We start from the raw sequence: 24821 nt of genomic DNA, 5'->3' as shown, positions 1-24821 counted from the left end.
AAGAAATAAATTGACATGAGACAGACTAACAGGAGGAAAACAAACAAAAGTTTAATAACATGTATACATGGGAGAAACCCAGGAAAACTGAGTCACTCACCAAAATAGCTGAAGCTGTCACCTTAAATACCATCCTTAGCTAAAGACAAAAGAGGATGTTGGGGGTGGGGTGAGTCAGGGACTTCAGATGGAAGGAAAACAATTCACAGGTAACTGAAAAGGAGCAAACATTCGGAAAACAAGTGTTTGTTTGGCTACACAGAAACAGAACACACAGGGGAGCCCAACAAACAGGTTTTTCTAGGTTCCTCCCTATCTACCACCTAGTTCATGTTCTGCTAAGGTGATAGCTTTCTTCCTGAGATGGATTTTTTTATCTGAATTCTTTTAGGCAGTTAAAGGGGAGGTAACAAGAAAAACTTTCTGAGTCTTTTGTTTCTTAAAAATAATCAGCCTAAAATAATCCTCATGTTAAAGAGACACATTTTGGGGTGGCAAATTTTGTTCCCGTTCACCACACTCTATGATGTTCACACAATGACAAAATCACCTAAGGATGCATTTCTCAGAATGTATCCCCATCATTAAGTGACACCTGACCGTATTTAAAGCTTTGAGAGAAAAAAGTCACCTACCTAGAATTCTTCATCCAGCAAAAATATACTTCAAAGATTAAGGAGAAATAGAAAGATTTTTTCAAACAAATGAAATCTGAAGGAATTCATCGTCAAGAGATTGGCCTTGGAAGAATTTTAAGAGAAGATTTTCAGGCATGAGGAAAATGGTATTGGTCAGCAATTAGAATCTACATAAAGAAAGGAAGAGCATCAGAGAAGGACTAAGTAAAGGTAAAATATTTTATTTTTCTAATTTTTAAATTATCTAAAATATAACTGTTTGTTTAAAGTAACAGTAGTAACAATGTATTGAGTGATTATAGAATGTGGAGAACTGAAATAAATGAACCAAAATCATAAGAGATGGGAATGAGAAATTAAGAATACTCAGTTACAAAGTACTGTATGACACATGAAGCAGTATAGTGTTATTTGCTGGTGGACTTAGAGTAAGTAAAAATGGATATTGCAAACTATTGGCAACCACTAAAAGATTTTTTGAAAGAAACATAACTAATCTACTGAAAGAAGAGATAAAATGGAATCATATATAACGCTCAATTAAAACCAAAGAAGGTATAAGTATAGGGAAAAAAATAGAAATAAAACAAATGCAATGAATAGAAAACAGATACAAACATGGTAGATATGAACCCAAATTTATCAATAATTTCTTTAATTGTGAGTGGTCTAAACACATCAATGAAAAGACAGAGATTGTCTTTCAATATTGGTAAAATATCAATTCTTCCCACCTTGCTCTATAGATTCATCTCAACTCCAATCAAAATCCCAGCAAGTTATTTGGTAGCAAACTGATCTTTGACCAAGGGGCAAAGGCAAGTCAAAGGAGCAAGGATAGTCTTTTCAACAAATGGTGCTGGAGATATTAGATGTTCATAATGAAAAAATGAACCTAGACCAAGACCTTACATCTTTCACAAAAATTAACTCAAAATGGATCATGACCTAAATGTAAAATGCAAAGCTATAAAACTTCTAGAAGGAAACAGGAGAAAATCAGCATGATCTTGGGTTTGGTGATGAGTTTATAGAAATAACACCAAAAGCACAATTCTTGAAAGAAAATATTGATAAGTTGGACTTTATTAAAATTAAAAACTGCTATTTGAAAGACATTATTAAGAGAATGTGGGGGAAAAGTCATATACTGGTATATATTTCGAAGCACATATCTAATAAAGAAATTATATGCAAAATACAAAAACAATCCTTAAAACTCAATAACAAGAAAACAAACACCCCAATTACAAAATGGAAAAAAATATCTGAACATATCCTTCACCAAAGGATGTGGAACATAACTCCCCTTCCCCTTAAGTGTAGGCATGCATGGTGACTTCCTTCCAAAGACTAGAATACGCAAAGAGAGGAGAAAAGGGACCTTTACAGTGAAGAAACTTGACAAACACTACCTCATCCAGGTGATCAAGGTCAACATCAATAGTAATGGTGGTACCCTTGATATAATGTGATGAGAATGGCACTTTTCCTCTGTGGTCTTCCTCTCCAAAACTCGTAACCCCAGTCTAAACATGAGAAAACATCAGACAAATCCAAATTGAGAGACAGTTTGCAAAATGCCTGACCAATACTCCTCATGACAGTCAAGGTCATCAAAAGCAATAACGTCTGAGAAAATGTCATAGTCAAGAGGAGACTAAGGAGACACAACAACTAAATATAATGAGGTGTCCTGTATGGGATCCTGGAAAAGAAAAATGACAGGTGAAAACCAAGGAAATCTGAATGAAGTATGGCCTTTGTTAATAATAGTGTATCAATATTGGTTCATTAATTGTGACAAATGTACCAAATTAAGGTAAGCTGCTATTAATAGAGGAAACTGGGTTTGGGGTATATGGAAACTCTTTGTACTATCTTTCCAACTTTTCTGTAAATGTAAAACTGTTTTAAAAATTTTAAATTATTGAAAAAAAATAAGAAGACCCAGGGTGACTTTGACGTTGGGATATTGGAGTTCATTAGGGTGAAATTCACTGTGATATTCATTCAATAGGATTAACTTTATGGTGTGCCTATCACTGAGAAATTTCTGGTTGTCACCAGGGTTCAGGGCTTGGCATTCTTGTTGGTAAGTGGGAAAATCAAGAATCTAGGCAGTTGAATCTGGGGATAAGATCAAGCTATTTGAGGTCCATCTTAGGCAAGTTTCTCTGGAAATATCTATCTCATAGAAAATCTCATAATTGTTAATATTGTGGCCCTGATTTTCTCAGAAATCTCTGCATGGAACCCTTTAAGTTTGGCTGGTGTCTCTCAACTATGCTGAGAAAAGTATGGGAAGAATCATGACCAGAGAATAATTGTCTCAGCCCACCTTGCCAGCCTGATATGCATCCCATAAACAAGAGGAAACTCTCACCTAAACCTTTGTGTTTGGAATCACTGTCAGCCAACTACAGCTCATCAATGAAATTCTGAATCCATTAGTCATATTTTTCTCCATTTCCTACCCTGTGAAGCTTTTGCTAGAATATTCCAGCAAGGTAATTATATTAGTTTCCTAAATCAGTTGTAACAAATCATCACAATCTTAGTGGCTTAAAACTACAAAAATATATTCTTTCACTGTTGTGGGGGCTAAAAATCTGAAATCAAGGTGCTTTCAATACCATATTCACACAGAAGGCTCTGGAGGCTTCTGGGCTCCTTCTTTGCCTCTGCTCCTGGTGGCTCCCGATATTCCCTGATATGTGAAAGCGTAACTCTAATCTCTACTTTTGTCTTCATATAGCCTTCTTCTCCTGTGTTTATATCTTTTTTCCTGTCCCTTGTAAGGACAATTGTCTTTAGATTTAGAGCCCACCTTAATGCAAGATAAATCTCATTTTGAGATCCTTACGTTAATTATATCCACAAAAACTCTCATTTCCACATAAGGCACATTCTGAGGTTCTGGATGGATGTGATATATCTTTTGGGTGAGCACCATTCAACCCACTATAGTAATCATTGTAAGTTCTGGCTCTAACCTAGTATCCAGAGGTTTTGCCTGGTGAAGACCAATACATTATTTGCTATATCTCAAATGTCCTAAAAGAGATTGCGTTTTTACCTCTGTAAGGTAATATAGGTTAACCACATGTCAACTTTCATTGCTTTTGCTTAGAATTACTTCACTTAAGTTTGGTAGTGTTTGTTCAGAAGCCTTTGATTTCCTTTTTCAAAGTGAGGATGTGAGTTATTTAAGAAACAATTCATTTGGCAAGAAATCAAAAGCTTTAAAAATATACAATTCCAGGAGGAAATAATAAAAAGGGCCCTTTCTAAAGGAAATAAATTTAAGATCCTAATCTGATAAGCTTGCTATCGATATTATGTTCTTCTGATCAGCATGCTGTATTTATTATACTACCAGCACTTAACATCTAACTTTTCTTATCCATATAAACAAACAGAAGGGAACTCCCACTAAAATAAAACCAGCCACTTCACGCAATTGGAGCCGTTTCATCTTAACTGCCAACCCAAATGGGAAAATATTTGTTTAATCGGCAATGCCTATGAATTTTGTTCTAACAGATGGGAAGCCATCATCAGCGTGTTTGCCAGTCCACAGCAACCTCCTTTTGAATAGTTCCTGATCCTTATCACTCACCCTAAAGCCAATGAATTCATTTGAAACAAAAAATTGAGTTGGAGTTTCTGGATTTTTGAGAGAAGTAGTTATCTCTAAAGTTAGGTTTGCCTCTCTGCCAATGAGAGTTGGTGGCAACAGGCATCATTGATTAGAACTTAATTAGGATGAAGAATCAGGAAGACCCTGAAGAGTGATTATTCTGTCTGAATAGAGGAGAAGGTCATATTGAAGGTAATCAAGGAGAATTCTTTAGGGGAAGAAAAAAAGGCAATACTTCATGAATGACAATGGAAACCAGTGTATTATGCATAGTCAGTAAACCACAGCTATGATCAAAAGCACCTGGTGATGACTGAGATAATAGACCACCTGCCCAAAGCAAAATAAAACAAAACGAAAACAAGCATCCTATAAGAAAGAGAAATGGAAAAATTCAGTCCTAAGGGGCTGGCCAGCATTTCAGAGATAGTGGTTTGAATGGTTCGTGTGTAAAGAAACTAAAATGTGAACTGCTCGCCCAGAGTCACAGAGAATTCATTGAAGAGCCGGCACTTGAACAAAAGTCCCCCCAGCTCTAAGCATTCCTTCCACTGCCCATTCTATTTGCCCATGCCGTAGGTCTATTTCTGTCTTTCCCAAAAGGAAAACAAATTGGAGGCACACATGGATTAAGGATTACAAACTTTTCCTCCTTCAAATGGCCATTGGTTCTCCCCTAGTACCCCAGGTAAAATAATCTCAATATTTACTAAATGTATTCTGGTTGTCAAATGTTTGCTGATGCTTTCCCACACATAGTTATCCCGGACGTCAGTTAGGGTCAACTTGTCCTTTGACACACACATGTAATTGCTTAAAATTGATTCACATCTACCATTCTTCGTCTGATGGGAAGTCCAAAAACCTCTTGTAATTTCTGTAAATTCACTAGCATTTTTATTTTTATGCTTGCTCCTAATTCTGATTTCTTGATCTCCCTTGCCCTTACTTCCTGTGGCTATTGTCTTTTCTTGATCCCACACCAACATAGAAGAGGAATCCAGCTCATTTCTCTTATTTACCACAAAGTAGCAGTCAGCCTGATGCTTGTTTTTATAGCAGAACTAAGAGCAGGAGGGGATGGAGAAAGGTTAAATTATAGCACCACACTCCAAACTGTTTCCATGTTAATATCTGATAATTCTTCTCAAAATTCTTCAATAATCTCCAGTTATTACAATCTCTCATTGTACCACATTTCTTTTTTTTTTGTTTTTTTGTGAGGAAGATCAGCCCTGAGCTAACATCCATGCCAATCTTCCCCTTTTGCTGAGGAAGACTGGCCCTGAGCTAACATCCATGCCCATCTTCTTCCACTTTATGTGGGACGCTGCCACAGCATAGCCTGACAAGCGGTGCCTCGGTGCACGCCCGGGATCTGAACCCGGGCCGCAAGCAGCGGAGTGTATGCACTTAACCGCTACGCCACAGGGCCGTCCCCAAAAGGGACTCTTTTTTTTTTTTTTTTTTTTTTTGGTGAGGAAGATTGGCCCTGAGCTAACATCCGTGCCCATTTCCTCCACTTTATATGAGACGCTGCCACAGCATGGCCTGACAAGCAGTGTGTTGGTGTGCACCCAGGATCCGGACCTGTGAACCCCGGGCCACCGAAGCGGAGTATGCACACTTAACCACTTGCACCACCTGGCTGGACCCTGTACCACATTTCTTTATAGGTCATCATCTATGCCATATTGCTCAATCTTTCTCCACATCTTCTCCTCTATTCTCTGTTTCCAGAGGGCCACCAAAATTCAGGTCATTTCTTATGCATAGCAGCTTTAAATCTCTTTGCTTATTTGTCCCTTACCAAACAATGACCTGGGTTGTCCAGGAACGAAGAGAAAGTGGGAACTCAACATTGTGACACAAGTGGCCTCAAAAGGCATTTTGTTATTAAAAAGACACTCCCCTCAAGAGAGAAGGGACACGTGGCTGAACAAAGAAATTACTTTAAATGGCATTTTTTTAATGCTATTATGTTTTATTTGCTATATGTCACACCATGAAATTCTAAGAAAAGAGTCTGAGATGAGATCCTAAAACCAGGATTTTTCCCATCAGATAAAACAAATGGTCAGGACTTGACCTCAGTTCTCTATACAGGCATCTAACAAGCAGAAGATTCAGGCTCTGAATACAGGAAAATTAATATTTATTTGAATGAGAAAAGATGGTTTCTTATAAGAGGTTTGTGCAAATGAGGGAGAAGCTTAAGTTTCATTAGTTTCTCAGTAAATACACTTCTGAGCCTAAACAGAACCTTAATGCTATACCCCTTTCCCCATTCATCTAGAGCTCAGCCAGGTGCATAAACTTAACTATAATAGAAATAAGACTTCCTCCAAACTGGCTTAACTCAGGGCACCTAGATGCTCTATTGTACATATAGAAAACTATTGTGTATGCAACCTTGACATCCATTAATTAAAAATAAAAATAGAAAATTGACGTAGTTGAAATACAACTTATTAATGTTAGCGCAAGCCTCTTCTCCATACTGGCCTTGCTTTTAAAAGCCTTGTTTAGTGAACAATCTTCTTGAAAAATAATAACTTAAGTAAATAGTCTTTTTTAAAAAAGTTATAATGATAAGCAATAATTATTAAGCTCTTAGTAAATGTTAGTCGCTGAGCTAAAAGCTTTTCATGAATTACTGCATTTAATCTTTATAACTCTTTGAAGTATGCACTATTTGTATTCTCCATTTTACAGATAAGAATATTGAGGCTGATAGAGGTTTTACTTTTCCAAGGGCATAGAGACTAGGTCAATTCCCAAACAAAAGGCTCCATTATGGCAGAGATCAAATGTTGACCATTACACAACACTGTCCTTTGAGTGACAGGAAACTCAGCATCTCCCTGAGAAACCCACTTCATCTCTAGCACTCTGTGTGAGAGAGAGCATTCTTTACATTGGGATTAAATCTGTTTTCCAATAGACTTTGTTCAAACAAATGCAGCTATAGAGAACAAGGCTAGCCCTTTTCCGGCGTTACCGCTAAGTCTTTTCTCCTACCGGCAATCTTTTCTTAATGCTTTGTAAACTCCTCCCTGGAAGGTCAGCACCATGAGGGCAAAGATCTTATCTTGTTCTCTGTTGTGTTCTCAGTGCCTAGAATAGTGCTTCATTCTGAGAGAGGGAAGACTGAAAAGAACATAATGTGTGCAGAGAACACAATATCACTTCTGTGCTGTTCTTGACAAAAAGACACGACCTGAATCTGATCATAAGGACTCACCAGATAAACCTAAGCCCAGGGACATTTTACAAAATAATTGGCTTATACTCTTCAAAATGTCAATGTCATGAAATACAAGGAAAGACTGAAGAACTGTTCTGAATAAAAAAATGACTAAAGAGACATGGCAGCGACATGCAATGGATGATCTGGGATTTTCTTTTGCCTTAAGAGATATTAATAGACTAACTGGCAAAATGTAAAAACAAAACAAAATCTGTAGATTAGATTATTGTATCAATGTTAATTTGCTGATTTTGATAATTATGTGATTAAGTAGGTTAATGTTTCTCAACTTTTTTTTTATTACTGTACCCCCAAGGGAGAAAATTAAATTGTGTTTTTTATATTAAATTAATTTCTCCCTAATAAGAGAGATTAAATACTGAGAAATAAGATTTTGTTGGGTAGGGTTGAACTTTGGAGGGCCACAGGTCATTTGTAATATCTCAGATTTTTTCACCCATAGAATCAATTTTTACCCCCTCAAGGGTGATATCACCCCTACTGAGAATACATTACGTAAGAGAATATCCTTGCTTTTCAGAAATACACACTAAAGTGTTTAGGGGTAAAGGAGCACCATGTCTGCAACTGACTCTCAGCAGTTAAAAAACAAAAAAAAGATGTAGGTAAAAAATATGGGTACATATATGCATGTGTGTGCATGCATGTGTGTGTGTGTGTGTATGGATGGGGACTATAAACCAAACATGGTAAAATGTTAACATTTGGGAAATCCAAGTGAAAAATATATGGGGCATAAGGATCAACATACAGATCATTGGAATAGAATGGAGAGCCCAGAAATAAACCCTTGCACATATGGTTAATTGATTTTCAATAAAGGTGCCAAGATCATTCAATGGGGAAAAGACAGTCTTTTCAACAAATTGTGTTGGCAAAACTCTATATCCACATACAAAAGAATGAAGTTAGACCCTTACTTTACACCATATGCAAAAGTTAACTCAAAATGAATTAAAGACCTAAATGTAAGAGCTAAAACTATAAACCTCTTAAAAGACATAGAGAAAATCTTTATGACATTGGATTTGGCAATGATTTCTTGGATGTGCACCATAAACACAGGCAACAAAAGAGAAAATAGATAAATTGGACTTCATCAACATTAAAAACTTTTGTGCATCCAAGGACACTACCAAAAGTGTGAAAAGACAGCCCAGAAAATATTTGTAAATGCTATATCTGATAGGGTATTGATATCCAGAATATAAAAAGAACTACAACTAAAAAGAAAGGCAATTCAAAAATGGGCAAATAATTTGAACAGATATTTCTCCAAAGAAGATAAACAAATGGCCAACATAAGCACATGAAAAGATATTCAACATTACTAGCTAGCCATCAGGGAAACGTAAATCAAAGCCACAATGAGATACAAGTTCACACTCATTAGTATGATTATTATGTATTTAAAAAAATGGAAAGTAACAAGTATTGATGAGGATATGGAGAAATTGTAACATTTGTTTATTTCTGGTGGGAATGTAAAATAGTCTGGCAACTGTAGAAAACAATTTGGTGGTTTCTCAAAAAGTTAAACATAGAATTATTGTATGATCCAGCAATTCTACTCTTAGGCATATTCCCAAAAGAATTGAAAATAGGGCCTCAAACAAACAGATCCTTGTACACAAATGTTCACAGCATATTCACAATAGCCAAAAGGTGGAAACAATCCAAATGTTGATCAACAGATGAATGGATAAACAAAATGTGGTACATACATACAATGGAATATTATTCATCCTTAAAAAAGAAATGAAATTCCAATACATGCTACGACATGGATAAACCTTAAAAACATTGTGCTAAGTAAAGTAAGCCAGACACAAAAGGGCAAATATTATATGATTCCACTTATCTGAGGTAACTAGTCTAGGAAAATTTATAGAGATAGAAAGTAAATAGAGGTTACTAAGGGCTGAGGGAAGGGGGAAATGAAGAGTTATTGTTTAATGGGTACAGAGTTTCTGTTTGGAATGATGAAAAAATTCTGGAAACGCATAGTGGTGATGATTAGACAACATTGTGAATATACTTAATACCACTGATGTACACTTAAAAATAGTTAATGCAAATTTTATATTATGTATATTTTATCACAATAAAAATATTTTAAGTATATGGAAATTTTTTGTACTATTTCTACAACTTTTTTATAAGTCCAAAATTATGTCAAAATAAAAAGTTATAAGAATAAAAATAAAACCTCAGAATCTCCCAGTTTAGGAGGATATCACAACAGGTGGTACACATCTCCTTTGAGAAGAGCACACAATCCTATAGGACTAATTCCAAATCTTCTTATCAAAGGACTGGTTCTATCAAATTTGCCCCCAAAGGAATCCTGCTCCTGCCCCAGAGTGATCATTCCTTCTGTCCAATTGAGCGTGTCTTTCTCACCTAGGGCTTTTCTTCTACCTGGGAGTTCTATGACGCCAGAAGTTGACTCCAGTTGGCACAAATGGATTGAGGCAAGATGGTCTTAGAATGGCTTGACAATGCCTTCTCTATGCCCAATAGATAGCCTGTGCTTCTCAATTTTATGTAGGTATAGGAAAAGCTTTTTGCGTTGGTCTGGGTGCTGTAGAACAAGAGGCTTTAGCCACAGGTGAGGTGGGTGTGTAGAATTTCACTAGAATCAGTAAGCATTGTCTGTAGATAAGAGATAAGATAAAAATTATCCTACCAACTTCATATTGACTTATGTTTACCATATGTTCTCTCTCCACGTAGAGCTTATTGCATATTGGAGTTTACATAGGACTTGCAAATACATGTTGTACTATTTATATCTGATAGAGGAATTAAAGATCTTACAAGGTATTGTTTCCCCTAACTTACTCATTTCGTTCTGTCAACTCAATTCCAGAGAAATAGAAAAAAAGGTTCATTTATTGGGTACAATGAACAGAGATTGTGGAACCCTACCTACGCCTTTTTCTCTCATACCTCGTCTCTGGGTGGTTCACCATCAGTCAGAAAATTTTCCATGTAGAGTTGAATGTAGCTGATGATACATAAATGTGGTGTTAATTATTTCTGTTGGACTATGACTTGGTTTCCCTGAGTCTCTATCATACTCTTTGGGTAAGAAGTAGAAAACTTGAATTGATTGATGTAAATATCACTTTTTGTGTCACATTCTTCCCAATCTCCAGTCACCTATTCATAAGAAAAGGGCCAGATCTCCACTGGTTCAATGTCCATAAAGCTGTCAGTCTCAGATGCTGAGATTTGAGTTTTCTGAACTTACCTCCTTTTAAGACAGAGATGAGAGTTTAGTCATTATACACTTATCTGCTTTATTTTTTTGTAGAGGAATATAAGGAATAAACCTTCTTCCGGCCAGGCATGAATGACAGTATACATTTATCTACAATTTACTAAACCAAAATGTTACTTTTCAAACAAAGCATATCCAGTGAGATTTTTGCTTATCCCTTCCCTAAGATGAGATCATCATAACAAGATTTTTAAGGACATTCCTCACATAAAGATGAAACCAGCTCCTCTTCCCTATCTCCCAAGACCAGATCATCATGAAGGGAATTTTCAGAATATCCTAATTATTCTTCTGTGTTAGCAATTGTTTCTCTATAGAGTTTGTGCTCTAGTCAGAACTCACATTTGAAGGGAAACCAGAAAACCTGGTTGTTTTGGAAAACTTACTATGAGACAGGAGAAAGCTTTTATTTTTTTTAGGTACTAATATTTCTATAACATTTTAAATGTCTAATCACGTAACTAATCTCATTCAATCTTCACAACAACTGTATGAGGGAGCTGTTCTTTTTTTTAATTCCTATTTTATAAATGAAGAAACTGAGGCACAAGAAGTGTTCAACTTCCTGAAGGTCACACGAAGAAGGGGAACTGGAACTCTGAACTAAAGCTGGTGTTCTTTCCACGATGTAGCGCTTTTCACATGGGAGTAACCTAAACCAGGGCCTTGAGGAGAGTCAAGGCTGATTCCCCTGCAGCCTCTTCTCTCCTTCTGGTAAATAGGCCCCAGACTGTTTCTCATTCTCTTGAACTAAAGGTAACAGTGCTCTCATCTAGGAGCCAAGCCAACTCTCCTTTCTCTGGCCCTGGAGATCCCTGGTGCTCAAAAAATCATTTCTCACATTTTTCTGCAACCTCTTCCTGGCTCCACTCCAACTCTTTCCCTGCATAAAAAACCCTTCTGGTCTCTCCTTGTTTTTCTAGGTTGACAGCTTTCACCCAACCGGATTTAGTACCTACCTGACTGTGCCTGCCTCCTAAGTGAATACTGAGAGCTGAGAGGACACTCAGAGACTGCAGCAGTCCTAGCAAGGGGAGACACTCACCACCTGGCTTCTTATACCCTTCTTTCAAGGACGAAGTCTTTTTTCTAGCTGACTGGGGTTAAGTTTAGATGATAAATATCAGTAGAAATGAAGAGAAATGCATGTTTTCTCCTTCATCACTTCTTTCAGGTGTTGTGATTGCCCCATCTCCTGTAGCTTCCCATTTCTTGTATCTCCTGAGGAAGCCTGAGCATGTCAGAGAAGGAAACAGGCTCAATGTCTTCATGAGGGTACAGCCTCACTAACATTTATTGTCTGTGTTTCCAGGTCTTGGGACAATGTAGAAATATGAAAGACTGGTCTCTCATCAGAAAACTGATATCGTTCACTATGTACATCAGCTGTGGGCTTTGAAATGGAAGCCAGGGGGAAGGTTCTCCATTTCTTGACCTTGTTCCTTTAAAATGGAACCTACTGAAGACCTCCCAGTGGAAACCAACGGAGCAGGTCTGGCAGTTAGTGGAGATTAGAAGCGCCTGCTCATGACTCAACCACTCTGAGAGTTTATCACTACAAGATGGGTTGGTGGTTTTGACTGTTATACCATTTTGCATGGTTTTTTTTCTTAGTCATACATTTGTTTCACTTATATCCATAAGTCATCATTGGTTAAAGTTATGGATCATAGGGAATATTCATGTTGAAATATACATATTAATGAGGAGCATAAAAATGATCACTCAGAAAATTCACCTGAAGATTATCTTTAAAAATAAAAAATAGGGGTGGGCCCGGTGGCGCAAGCAGTTAGGTGCGTGTGCTCTGCTGTGGTGGCCCGGGATTCGCCGGTTCGGATCCCGGGCACGCACCTATGCACCACTTGTCAAGCCATGCTGTGGCGGCGTCCCATATAAAGTGGAGGAAGATGGGCACGGATGTTAGTCCAGGGCCAATCTTCCTCGGCAAAAAGAGGAGGATTGGCAGATGTTAGCTCAGGACTGATCTCCTCACAAAAATAAATAAATAAATAATAAAAGTAAAAGAAATAATAATGGTGAAAATTTTTAATTCACAAAAAAGTAGAGAAAAGTTATAAAATTTTATATCAAATATCATGTATATTATATATTTGCCATGCCATATTTGTCATAATAGTTTCTTATCTCTTTTTTTAAGGTAATAACATTTACAGATACAATCAGAAACTCACCCCCATCCTTTCCCCTTCCTTACTTCCTCTATCCTCAGAGGTAACCACTCTACTGAGTGTGTGTGTATTATTCCTTTGCATTTTTATACATCAGTACATGTTTGTATTAATAAATACATGGCATTATTTTAAATTTACAGATGTATTCTATTTTTGAAACTTATCTATATTGATTGTCAAAAAGATCCTAAGCTAATAAATATTCTATAGCACATCAAGATGTCCTTAGCACTTAATTAAACTTTTGGAAAGTAAGTAATTGGAAACTAAGTACAAATATTTTTTTTTAAGAAGTTGTTTTCTTTTTAGGCTCTAAATGTCAGAAAGACACATCAAAATCATCAAAAACTTTTGCATATTTCTGATATAGCAAAAAGTAGTTAAATTTCAATCTTCATTTAATTGCATATGTTTTATCCCTGAATGAAATGTGATATAGAAAACATCATTTTTGATCTCTCCATAAATTATGCTCTTTCAAAGTTAATTTAAAGTTAAATCAATAATGTGGAACACTTATTAAATGTGAATGTCACATTTGTTTTTTTAGATATATATTATGGCAATTATTAAAGACTTTAATAAAATTAACTTATAATGTAACCTTTGTAATACTGTATTGATCTAAAGTAACGTATTTTATGGAAAATAGCTTATTTATTTTGTATTATGCAAAAATATACTGTGAAAAAAGTGATTTTAAAACGTCCTTAGAGAAATCTTGATGTTCTATGTTATAAGTTACTTTGAATGTAGTTTTAGAATTAAAAGAGGGAGAGAAATTAAGATTGATGTAGACTAATCTAAAATCATACAAATAAGACTGGGATCTTGAAATGCTTTCATTCCCATCAATGCATTTCTGACTCATATGATATTATTGTCCAACAAATTGCTGACTTACTGTTAATCATCCAGTTGTGGCCAAAAGAACCACTAAGCCCAGATCACCAACCCACAGACTCATGAACTAAATAAATGTTTATTGTTTTAAAAACTGACTTTTGAGGTGGTGTGTTGCACAGAATAATTAAGTAGAAATAGACTGCCACAACTAACCACAGTGGCTTTTGTTGTTTGCAAATGAGAACCTTAACCCTGACAACTTCCTTTGGTTCTTCTCCTCAACCTGGACATACTCAGATTAGTTCATTCCATAAGTAGTTTTAGGGCTCATATGATAAATTAATCACAGTGATGGATGCTAAAGATTAAACTATGGGTAAAAATATATATGACCCATATGTTCTTGGATTGTAAAGTCTTATAATGTGTGATGAACAAAAAAGGAGGAATTGGTGGGAGGACATGAACAGGACAGCTCAGCAGGAAATAGAACAGTTAAAAGAGAAGGGAAAGCCCCTACCACTGAAACAATACACCAAAAAGTAAACAAATTTGTTTCTAGATTATGTCCTGGTTCAGTTAATGTTTACCATTTATAACTTTGCCTTCTGTAGCTGGAACAAAGGCTTTGCCCCAAAAAGCACAATATAAGAAGCCAAACAGTGAGCATCTCTCCATTGCTACACCTGCTGCTATCCCTCCCACTACTACTGAAGACCCAAGGAGAGCGCCATGGAGAAGCTTCTTCTGGGTACCCTGCTCCTCATCGTTCTCTCAGAGGGTGCGACACAGTCAGGTAGTTACTGAACCTTCTTGGAAAAAAGTTTTCTCCAAGTCCCAGTGGAACTGGGGACAGCACTTTTGTCGTCATTGTTGCTGCTGCTGTTTTGAGGAAGATGTGAATGCAGGATGGTATATAAGTTATCTATTGCTCTAAGACAAATAACCTCATAATTTACCCACTTAAAACGACAAACATTTGTTATCTCATTCTTTCTGTGAGGCAGGAATCAGGGTGTAGCTTAGCTGGATGATTCTGACTCGAGATAACTTACGAGGTTGCAGTCAATCAACCAGGACTGTCCTCTCACCTGAAGGCTTGACTAGGGGAGGGTCTGCTTCCAAACTCACTCACATGATTATCATCAGGATTCAGTTCTTTACAGACTGTTGGGTTGAGGACCTCAGTTCCTCATTGGCTATTGGTCTGAGGCTTCTCTTAGTTCCTTTCCACTTGAGTCTTTCTATAGAGCAGCCCACAGCATGGCAGCTAGCTTCTCCAATAGTGAGTGATCCAGGTAGAGACAGAAAGTGCCCAGCACAAAAGTCACAGTCTTTTCATAATCTAATCTTAGAAGTCACACGCCTCAGTTCCACTGTATTCTATTCATTAGCAGCAAATTAGCCTACAATCAAGGAGAGGAGAATTATTTTTGTATGTATTTTTAAAACCACCACAGATGCTGATGAGTAAGTGTATGCCTGGCATAGGGAAGCTCCAGGGCTAGAGAAAGCAGAGCTGGCTTTGCGTACTACACGGGAACACCAATATTTATCACCTGAGAGAATAAGAAGGAAGTTGCAGCTTTTATTAGAAAAAGAGGTTATTTCAGGGGTTGGGGTGTTTGCTCTCTGATCTTTCTCAATCCTTTAGTCTGGGTCACATGAGAGGGAATATGAAATCTTAGAAGGATCTTGGACTTTAAGTCAGAGAACCAGTTTCTCCCAAAGTAATTGAATTGCCTTTGTGAAGTTGCTGAACTCTGATCCTCAGTTTCTTCATCTATGAAATGGGGATAAAAGTGGCATCAATTTTGCAAAAAGTTGTGATGAAGATTGAGTGAGATCAGTTAACAGCAAAATGTAATTTGTGATGTGTAAATGTTACAAAAAGCTTTTACTAGCAGTAAACATTCTGGCACACTTTGTTTTTTCCCTTTCTATTACTGCCACTAAACACAACCTCATCTTCTCAAGTTTGAGATACCCACTTCTCTATAATATGACTATCAGCAATAAGTTATTCAAAACACCACTCTGGCTAATCATGCTGTTTTGCTCCAGGTTTGTATACTGACGAAGTCATGAATCACACACAGGGAGATAATTAGATCACAGGGTATAAATTCATGGTTTACTTTCCCGTCCTTCTAATTCCTGTTGTACTGGCTGAAGTTCTCTCTCTTTCTCTCTCAATATTGAAGTCTGTAATCTTCTTAGCTCCCCGAATGCTCTGTTCCTATTCTTTGTCCAGGATGATCATTTCCTAAGGAACCCTTATATATAAGGAAAGAAGAATTCATGCTGTTTTTCCATTTCCTGCTATAAAGCAAAACTAACTCAATTCAGGACTTTTTAGTGCATCTAGGCTATGTCTCCCTTGATTCAGTTAGCCATTATTCTCTAATTTATTTCCAGACCATAATATTTGTTAAATTTGCTTTCCCAAGCAAGAAAAAAACAGTTGATTTTGTAATGATTAAGTCCTCCTCTCTCGTGGGTCTTTAGAGGAAATAAGTCAATGATAAGTAATTCCATGATCCTGATGTTGCAGCCATGGGGAAATAAGCAGTGGGAAAGGGGTTCTGAACTGGCACATAAGAGCTGCAAAAAGGGAGTGGAGGGGAAGGTGAGGACCTTATAAAGGGCCGTATGGTTTGCACACTATTCCATTTCTCAGACCTGGCACTAACTATGAGTGTTGGTCTAGCATAGCCAAGCCGTGGTTCAAGAAAAGCCATTATAGTTACGTCTAACACCAGTCACAAGTGCCCCATTGGAGACATCTCAGAATATGATCAGTGGTGGGAGAATATGGAGTGCTACATACTTTATCTATTACACTCAATGAGTCAGCTGTGTTTCATTTTCTGACTGGTGTTTGCTGTTCTATCTGGATGAAATCTGCAAAGAAGATGGGAGTGGGAGCTGATATAGGACATCTTTAATTGCTCTTTCTAACAGGACAGCTGAACCAAAACCTACCCTTTAACACTAACATGTTGTTTATACAGTCCGTGAGATAATGCGCTTACAGGCGCCTTGTAAATTCCAGTGTGCTACATACTCTGTCAGGAGGCAGCCTATGGTCCATAACGAGAGTGAATTAAACAAGAGAATGAACAGCATTTTTGTCACATTGTCTTTTCTCCACAGACATGAGAGGGAACGTGTTTATTTTCCCTGAAGAATCAGCCACAGCCTATGTGTCCCTGATCCCCAGGGTGAGGAAGCCTCTGAGGAACTTCACACTGTGCCTGAAAGCCTTCACAGACCTCACCCGCACTTACAGCCTCTTCTCCTACAGCACTAAGGTCAAGGACAATGAGCTGCTTCTCTTTGTGAAGAAAGTAGGAGAGTACATACTGTACATTGGGAACACTGGGGTCACTTTCAAGGCCCCCCCGTCTTCTTTTGCCCCAATCCATGTCTGTGCCAGCTGGGAGTCTGACTCTGGGATTGCTGAACTCTGGGTGGATGGGAAGCCCGTGGGGAGGAAGGGTGTGAGAAAGGGGTACTCCGTGGAGGCAGAGGCAAAGATTATCCTAGGACAAGAGCAGGATTCCTTTGGGGGACGTTTTGATGCAAAACAATCCTTGGTTGGGGAGATATGGGATGTGTCCTTGTGGGATCACGTGCTCTCCCGAAAGGAGATGTGTGCCTCATGTTACAGCGGCAACCTCCTGAATTGGCAGTCCCTGACTTATGAAAGTAATGGCTATGTGGTGACTAAGCCCAAGGTATGGGCGTAACCCTCACTCTCTTCAGCTATGATTTGTGATTAGTGATAATCACTCACACATTCTCTTTGAAATTAAAAAATAATTTAATTTTTTTCTGGCTCTGTTAAGATGGTGTAAACTACATTTAAAAAAATACAAGGGGGGCCAGCCCGGTGGCGCAAGCGGTTAAAGCGCATGCTCTCCATTGCGGCAGCCCGGGTTTCGCCGGTTCAGATCCTGAGTACGCACCGACACACTGCTTGGCAAGCCATGCTGCGGCGGCATCCCATATAAAGTGGAAGAAGATGGGCATGGATGTTAGCCCAGGGCCAGTCTTCCTCAGCAAAAAGAGGAGGATTGGCAGATGTTAGTTCAGGGCCGATCTTCCTCACAAAAATAAATAAATAAATAAATACAAGGGATAGGTAGGCCTTTAATATACATTCTTTATTGTTGCAAACATCACTTTGGGTGAATTGCACCACAATTTTCTGCAGTATCAAACTTTAGGAACTCAGGGGAACACACTGCTTTTAGTATGGGTGTCAATTTTATAGAGTCCTATACAGCTGTGGTAGGTCCTATGGTGGTTCCATATGCAAAAATTAAGCAATTTATATAAATGGCATGACTGCTGGGAGAGGCTTTCAGGAATGGGCTACTAGAGTGAGCAGGACTCCCAAAGAGAGAATCTCAAATGGGGCTTTCTCAGAAGCAGTGTTGTGAGAGTGTTTCCCTTAAACATAGCCAAGAAAGGATTCAGAGGAGTTCTCAGGGAACCCAGATAAAGGCAAAGATAAACTGCCCTCTTCACACTCACTCTCATGTTGTCTCTTGGAGGTAGCTGCTCTCAGGAGGGAAAGCTTTTATTCTTTCAGGTAATGCTCCATAAACATGAAGATTTCTCTTCTTGGCCCTTCTACCATCAGGGATTCCCAAATCTTTTGTTTGACACGCACTTTCAATGCATCTTCAATGGGGACACTGGGACTGTCCCTAAGTAGGAAAAGTATGGTGGTTTGGAGATAAAGATTATTATTATTTTTTTTTTAACATCAGCCCTTTATAGATTGAAAGACATTTGACAAATTCTGCCTCTTTTTTACTCCAGGCCAAATAATCCTAAAGTCTTAAACCTTTCTCACAAATCAATACAATTTTCCCCTTTAGAAGGCAAAAACTATAGGAATTGGAAGACTCCCAGACTCTTGTTTAAACATGTGTTTAAACTTAGAGTTTAAACTTGGCACCCAACTGTTCACAGAAAATGAGTTCATAATGTAGAAATGGAGAGAGTAAAGGTAAGACTTGGGTATCAGCTCAGGCTCCGCAGAGAGAAGAAGGAAAATCATGGGATAATTTCCAGATCTGAGACAGCCAGAGTTAGTTGGAAGGTGGGATTAATAAATTTAATTTCAAAAAACATCTTCAGCTATCCCTACATGTGTGAATACAGGATAGCATATGCATTGCCCCATAGAAAGCATATATAACTGCAGTGAAATTCAGTTGCTGGATATGACAAGTTACTCCCTAACATGTGAATACACGACACCAAGGAATCAGTTCTAAGGTGAGCTTCAACAAAATTGGAAAAAATTTTCATGGTCCCCAAGGCAAATGAGAATGTTTAAAGCTGATAATACTTCTTCTGGAATGTCAGGGTCTGTTACTCCTACCACTACCCAAAGGAGAAAGTGATGATAAGTGGGAAAGGTGGTTTTGACTGTATTTTTGACACATCCTGTACACCAACCGTGCTCTCTTTGAAGTTTTAGAGCTCAATATCTACCTGACATTTAGGTTGATCTTTCAACCCATCACTTCAAATAGGTGTTATGCAGCCCACTTTTCTGCCATCGACAAACTGATAATAACCAGCTACCCTCTTTCTTATTATTTTCTACCAGCTTTTCACCTGTGAGCAGCATCTAACCATTCCCCTGGTGGTAACCTATGAGATTAGTAGAAGGTATAGGAGAATGACGGTAAAAACAAAATTCAAGTCAGGGAAACTCTTGATGCATTAATGCAGGCTTACCACCAAATTTTGCAACTCTCTGTGGGTAGAAAATGAAAGATAGGATCAAATTTTTTTGAGATTATAAAAATACCCAGAGTATGATAGGCTATATGTCAAACTATGAAAGATCCTAAGCAAGAGGTTTTTTGCCAATAGCACGGTGAAGGGCATCCTTGACCTCCTTGTTTCTCAGAGTGTACAACACGGGATTAAGGAGAGGGGTGAAAACAGTGTAAGTCACTGAAATTAGCTGATCCTGATCCCTCATGTTTTCCGACTTAGGCTTGAGGTAGGCAATGGAGGCACAGCCATAATGGACAATGACCACAGTGAGGTGGGAGGCACAAGTTGCAAAAGCCTTCTTCCGGCCCTCAGCAGAAGCGATCTTGAGGATGGTGGAGATGATGAGGATGTAGGAGATGAAGACCAAACCCATGGGCACCATGATAACGAGTGAGCTGACGATAAAATTAATAATGTCATGGAGAGTGGTGTCAGCACAGGAGAGTTTCATAACTGGGCGGATGTCACAGAAATAATGAGTCACCTCTCTGTGACAAAAAGGCAGCCTGAACACAGAGGAAGTCTGAATTATGGCCACAAGCAGCCCAATGCTGCAGGCCACCCATACCAGCTGGGTACATACCCTGTTGTTCATGATGACCGTGTACCTCAAGGGGTTGCAGATAGCTACATAGCGGTCATACCCCATTGCTGTGAGCAGAAAGCAATTGTTGATGGCCAAAGTGGTAAAAAAGAACATCTGGGTGGCACAGCCAGCCAAGGAGATCGATTGGCTTAGACCTAGAAGGCTGAAGAGCATCCGTGGTACAATGACCAATGTGTACACGATCTCTGAAGTGGAAAGCATCCTAAGAAAGAAGTACATGGGGGTATGAAGGTGACGATCAATGCTGATAATTGTCACAATGATGACATTGCCAGCCAGGGTTAAAAGGTACAAGGTAAGAAATACCACAAAGAGTGTCAGCTTGTGTTCATGAAAGCTGGAGAAACCCTGGAAGACAAACTCATCCACCACTGTGTGGTTCTCTCTCTTCATTGATAAATTCCAGGTCTCAAAGGCGGAGGCTCAGGCCAATCAGTCAGAATAACTCAGTGTCCAATGCTTTGAGCAGGAGAACTCGAGGACAAGGAGATAATAAAGATCTGCTCCTGGATGGATGCCAGGTCAATGAGGACTACCGTTCACCTATAGGTAAAAGATAGAAAAACACAATCAGGAAACAATTTCATGTGCGGAGATTTATGTATAAAGCTACAGAAGAATAAATAGGGGTGGGAGAAGATAGAAGGAAGGACGTTGGGGGCAAGTTTGGAAAAAGTTTCCTGGTGAGTTAGAATATAGGTGTTAAAGGAAAACTGAAGTTAAAGAAATAGAAAATGCATAGTTAAGTTTGAAAAGAATTTTCTCATGGATTACCATTTCAGATTTTTGTTTACCTAAAATAAATTTGCCAACCTCTCCCACTTTGTTTAAGCCACGATTTTGATCATCTTCTTAAAGATCATCCCTTCTAAATGGCCAAGCAAGACAGTGCTCTCCGCTCTGACAAGATGTCAGTGTTTGCTTTCTCCCTGTTCCATTTGTCTGCACTGTTCATGAACCCTTCCACAAATATTCAATAGCTTCAAACCTGACTGCTAGTCCCATTGTTTTTTAACAAGACATGTTCCTCTCTTCCTTCAATACTTAACTCAAGTCTCCTCTTACTCAGAAAGTCTTCTCCTCAGGGCTAAATATAATTTAGCAATCCAAGGCCTCCATAGTGTAGTTCAATTTCTAAGTGTTGCTCCTTAACTAGGTCTCATGGACGTGTGTATTTCTGTGTGTTTTCTAGCTTGGGCTTAGACGTGAATTTTCACAAGTAGTCTGACTCACTACTAGACTCTGAATTCTTTTTCTAATTTCTTCGGAATTATGAAATGGGTATCTTCCACTTTCTGTGGAATCTATGTCATTGAGAAAAGCAACACTTTCTGTTCCCTTAGATTCTGGATCTTTAGCCAAAAATATCTTTCCACCCTAAGAAAGTAAAAAAAATTTCTTCTAGAAAAATCATTTTCTGCCTAAGACTTGACAATCCTGAGCAAGAGGTTAATCTTATCCATTTCATTATTCAAGTCTTTCCAGCTAGAAGAAAGCTGGTAAAACTCACGTGCTTGGTAGCTCTAAGTCCTTTAAATATAACTGAATCATAGGACCTTAGAGTTAGGAGGTAATTTTAAAAGCACAGCATTCCTCACAAATAGTCCCCCAAATTCTGCTTCAGTGCTTCCAATCATTGGACATTCATTATCTTACAAGTTAGCATCCCCTCTTCTGTTTTAAGATACTAAGTTTACTTAAAAAAAAAAAAAAAAAAACTAGGCTTTTCAAGTAATAAAAATGCTTAAGGGGAAAAAAAGTCATTTGTACGGAAGGGTATAAATGGAAAAGTTAGTTTTCTCATTATCTATTTTGCATTCTCTAGTCCAGAGGTAAACATGATTCATGTTTTTTTTTTTAATTTGTTTACTTCTGTCTAGGAATTTTCTATGTGCAATTATGCATATTTCCATCATTTCAATTTTACACAAATAGAATTAGACTGTACATATCAATTCACAGCTAGCCTTTTTCATTTAATATTATATCTTGAATACTTTCCATAACAGTACTGTAGAGCTAGCTCACTCTTTTCATTTCCAGTGGTGCATACTATCCCATTATATAGATCCATATAGATACACCATCATCAATTCTATTTTTGAATAGCCTTAATTCTTAGAAAAATTTATTTTCCGTTGACTCAATATCTGTCTCCCTGCAACTTGCCATCCTCCACATTATCCCATCTTCTATTTCCTTTTCAACCTGAGTGTATTTAAAACAGTTGAAAATCATTATCATGTCTCTGCTGAGTTTCATGACCTTGAATCCATTACCACAGCAAGATGAGCATAAAGAAATACAATATTAATGGGCATGAGAATTAATACAACCAAAGAAATACTGAAAACCACAGCAGGAAAATAGTAAGATTTTGGAAAATACACAAGGCATTTCATTTTTATTTACTTCTGCCAACAGCCACTCACTGCTTCTGACCTTGGTAATAGGAAGGAGAAGGAGTCACTTTCCAGATAGTGATCTTTAAAAGGCATTGAAGGGGCTAAGCCTATTCAGAGGAAGCAGATGAAAACACCTTGTGTTCAAGAGGTATTTACAAAGGAAGCTAAAACCCACAAAGCAAGGAAAATTCAACTCTCTCTAGTATTAGAGAGAACCTCAAATTATCACTATATTCCTTGAGGCTGGGGGCCTTGGTTCCTTTGGCTTCGGAAGTGGCCTGGGAAAAACTGGAGTCTCTTAAACTCCAGATTTCAGGAGGCTTCGATATTTATTTTTCCCAACAGGAGTAAATCTCTCTGCCCCAAGTCTCCTGGAACCACGCCGTTGAAAATCCCTCCAGGGTAATAAGAGGTAGGGAAGAGAGAACCCTTGAGCTTCCTAGAGCTGTCTCAAGGGCTTCATTAGGAATTTGGGTAGCAGATGAGGGAGATGGCTTCATTTGTTTATTTACTGTTGGGGATCGTTGGGGTTTCAGAAACTAATACTACACTGAGTTTTGATCAAGTAAACCATATGAATATTGAATAAACTTACAAAGAGAAAACCCTAAATTTTAGTTTCTCAGGGTTGGAGAGCAGCCAGGTTCCTGAAACTTATTCAAATCAGATCAGGGCAAGCAGAAGGTTATAGGGGCCAGGACTTCTCTTGTCCAGCTTCAGCCTATATCCAATTTCCTTAAGTCTCACTGGACAAACATCTCAGCCTAAATCTCCCATTTAGGGAGATCCCTCTCTTATGCTTGAAAACGGCAGAAGATACTGTCAAGCCCATTCTGTGTGTTCCTTTTGGTTCATTCTCTGATCTTGCTGGAGAGAGAATGAAACAGCAGATCTCTACTCCAATAAGTTTAGTTTCTGGCTCAGCACGGCCCTCTCCATCAGGATGGTCTCTGTACCCATGGGAGATGTTTGAGGAGCCGTTTCAGCTCTACCATGTAAAAGGGATTGCCATAAGGATCTTCAACCCAGACTAAGAATTTTCTTTCTAAAATTATTCTATTTTCCCTCTGATTAAAAAAAAGTAATACATGCTTATTATAGAAATCACAGAAAAGGAAAAATAACGTAAGTCACTTATGATTTCCAACTTAGAAGTATCAACACTATTAACAGTTTGGCGACCCGTTTTCTAATTTTTTTCCACACATTCATATATGTGTATCTGTACACACATATGTTTGTGGGAAAAATGGGATGATGATTATTTTTGTAGGCTTTTCTATTTTTAATAATATGAAATCATGCTATACAAACTTCTTTATACCAGTTTGTTTTTTCTCTTAGCAATGTATTGTAAACCTTTCCCATATCAATAAACATTTTTCTACATTGTTATTTTTAAATAGCTGTCTTGCCTTCTTTAAAAGGAATGCTCTATATTACAGTATGGTTTGTTTGAATTTGCGTTTGGTTGTTAAGTCTTTAAAGCCTCTTTCAGTCTAGACCAGGGTTTCTCAACAGTGGCACTGTTAACCTTTTGGGGCTGATAATTCTTTGTTGTGTGTATGGACGTGGAGAAAGGGTTGAAGAGGGGAGGTCATACCGTGTGTTACAAGATGTTTAGCAGCATCCCTGGCCTGTACCTACTAGATGCCAGAAGCATCCTCTCCTTGCCCCCACTATATTGGAGAAAACCAAAAATGTCTCTAAATATTGCCCAATATCCCCTGGGGGAAAATCATCCTCCTTTGAGCATCGTTGGTCTAAAGAATTCCACCATCTCCCCGCACCTCATTTTGTTCATTTCATTGACATGTTTAAAAACCAGGTCAAATTCTCAGCTTCTGGATATCTATTTACTCATTGTATCATTTAATTTATTCTTCTATATCTTGTTTCCCTTAGATTGGAAGTTGGTTCTAAAGGCTTAATTAGATTCAAGTTCAACTTATTAAATTACATTAACCATTTTAAACTATATGTACTATACACTATATTATACTATGTTAAACTATTAAAAATTTTTTATTATATCAAGTAGGGTTGTCAGATTTAACAAATAAAAATACAAGATACCCAATTAAATTTAAGTTGTTAATAAACAAATAATTTTTCAGGGTAA

The 24821-nt window shown here is 37.9% G+C and overlaps 2 protein-coding genes across 2 annotated transcripts; one reads left to right on the top strand and one right to left on the bottom strand.

The window, feature by feature from the left end:
* The first annotated feature begins 14611 nt into the window (after positions 1-14611).
* LOC101401897 (mucosal pentraxin-like) lies at positions 14612-17631 on the top strand. Its single transcript, XM_004442820.2, has 2 exons — positions 14612-14675; positions 17036-17631. The coding sequence occupies exons 1-2, from the start codon at positions 14612-14614 to the stop codon at positions 17629-17631; spliced, it is 660 nt and encodes a 219-aa protein (XP_004442877.1).
* A 2123-nt stretch (positions 17632-19754) lies between these two features.
* Positions 19755-20687, bottom strand: LOC101406614 (olfactory receptor 10J1-like). Its single transcript, XM_004442760.1, has one exon. The coding sequence runs from the start codon at positions 20685-20687 to the stop codon at positions 19755-19757; it is 933 nt and encodes a 310-aa protein (XP_004442817.1).
* Positions 20688-24821: the final 4134 nt, after the last annotated feature.

This window comes from Ceratotherium simum, chromosome 2 (assembly GCF_057802395.1).
Source record: "Ceratotherium simum simum isolate JZ-2026a chromosome 2, ASM5780239v1, whole genome shotgun sequence".
Taxonomy (NCBI): Eukaryota; Metazoa; Chordata; class Mammalia; order Perissodactyla; family Rhinocerotidae; genus Ceratotherium; species Ceratotherium simum.
Note: the sequence above shows the minus strand (reverse complement) of the source record. Positions and strands in the feature narration are given on the sequence as shown.

Excerpts from the sequence above, each read along its gene's own strand:
- LOC101401897 (XM_004442820.2), top strand. The coding sequence starts at position 14,612 with ATGGAGAAGCTTCTTCTGGGTACCCTGCTCCTCATCGTTCTCTCAGAG. Across the intron at positions 14,676-17,035 it reads AGAGGGTGCGACACAGTCAG|ACATGAGAGGGAACGTGTTT; the intron begins GTAGTTACTGAA and ends TTTTCTCCACAG.
- LOC101406614 (XM_004442760.1), bottom strand. The coding sequence starts at position 20,687 with ATGAAGAGAGAGAACCACACAGTGGTGGATGAGTTTGTCTTCCAGGGT.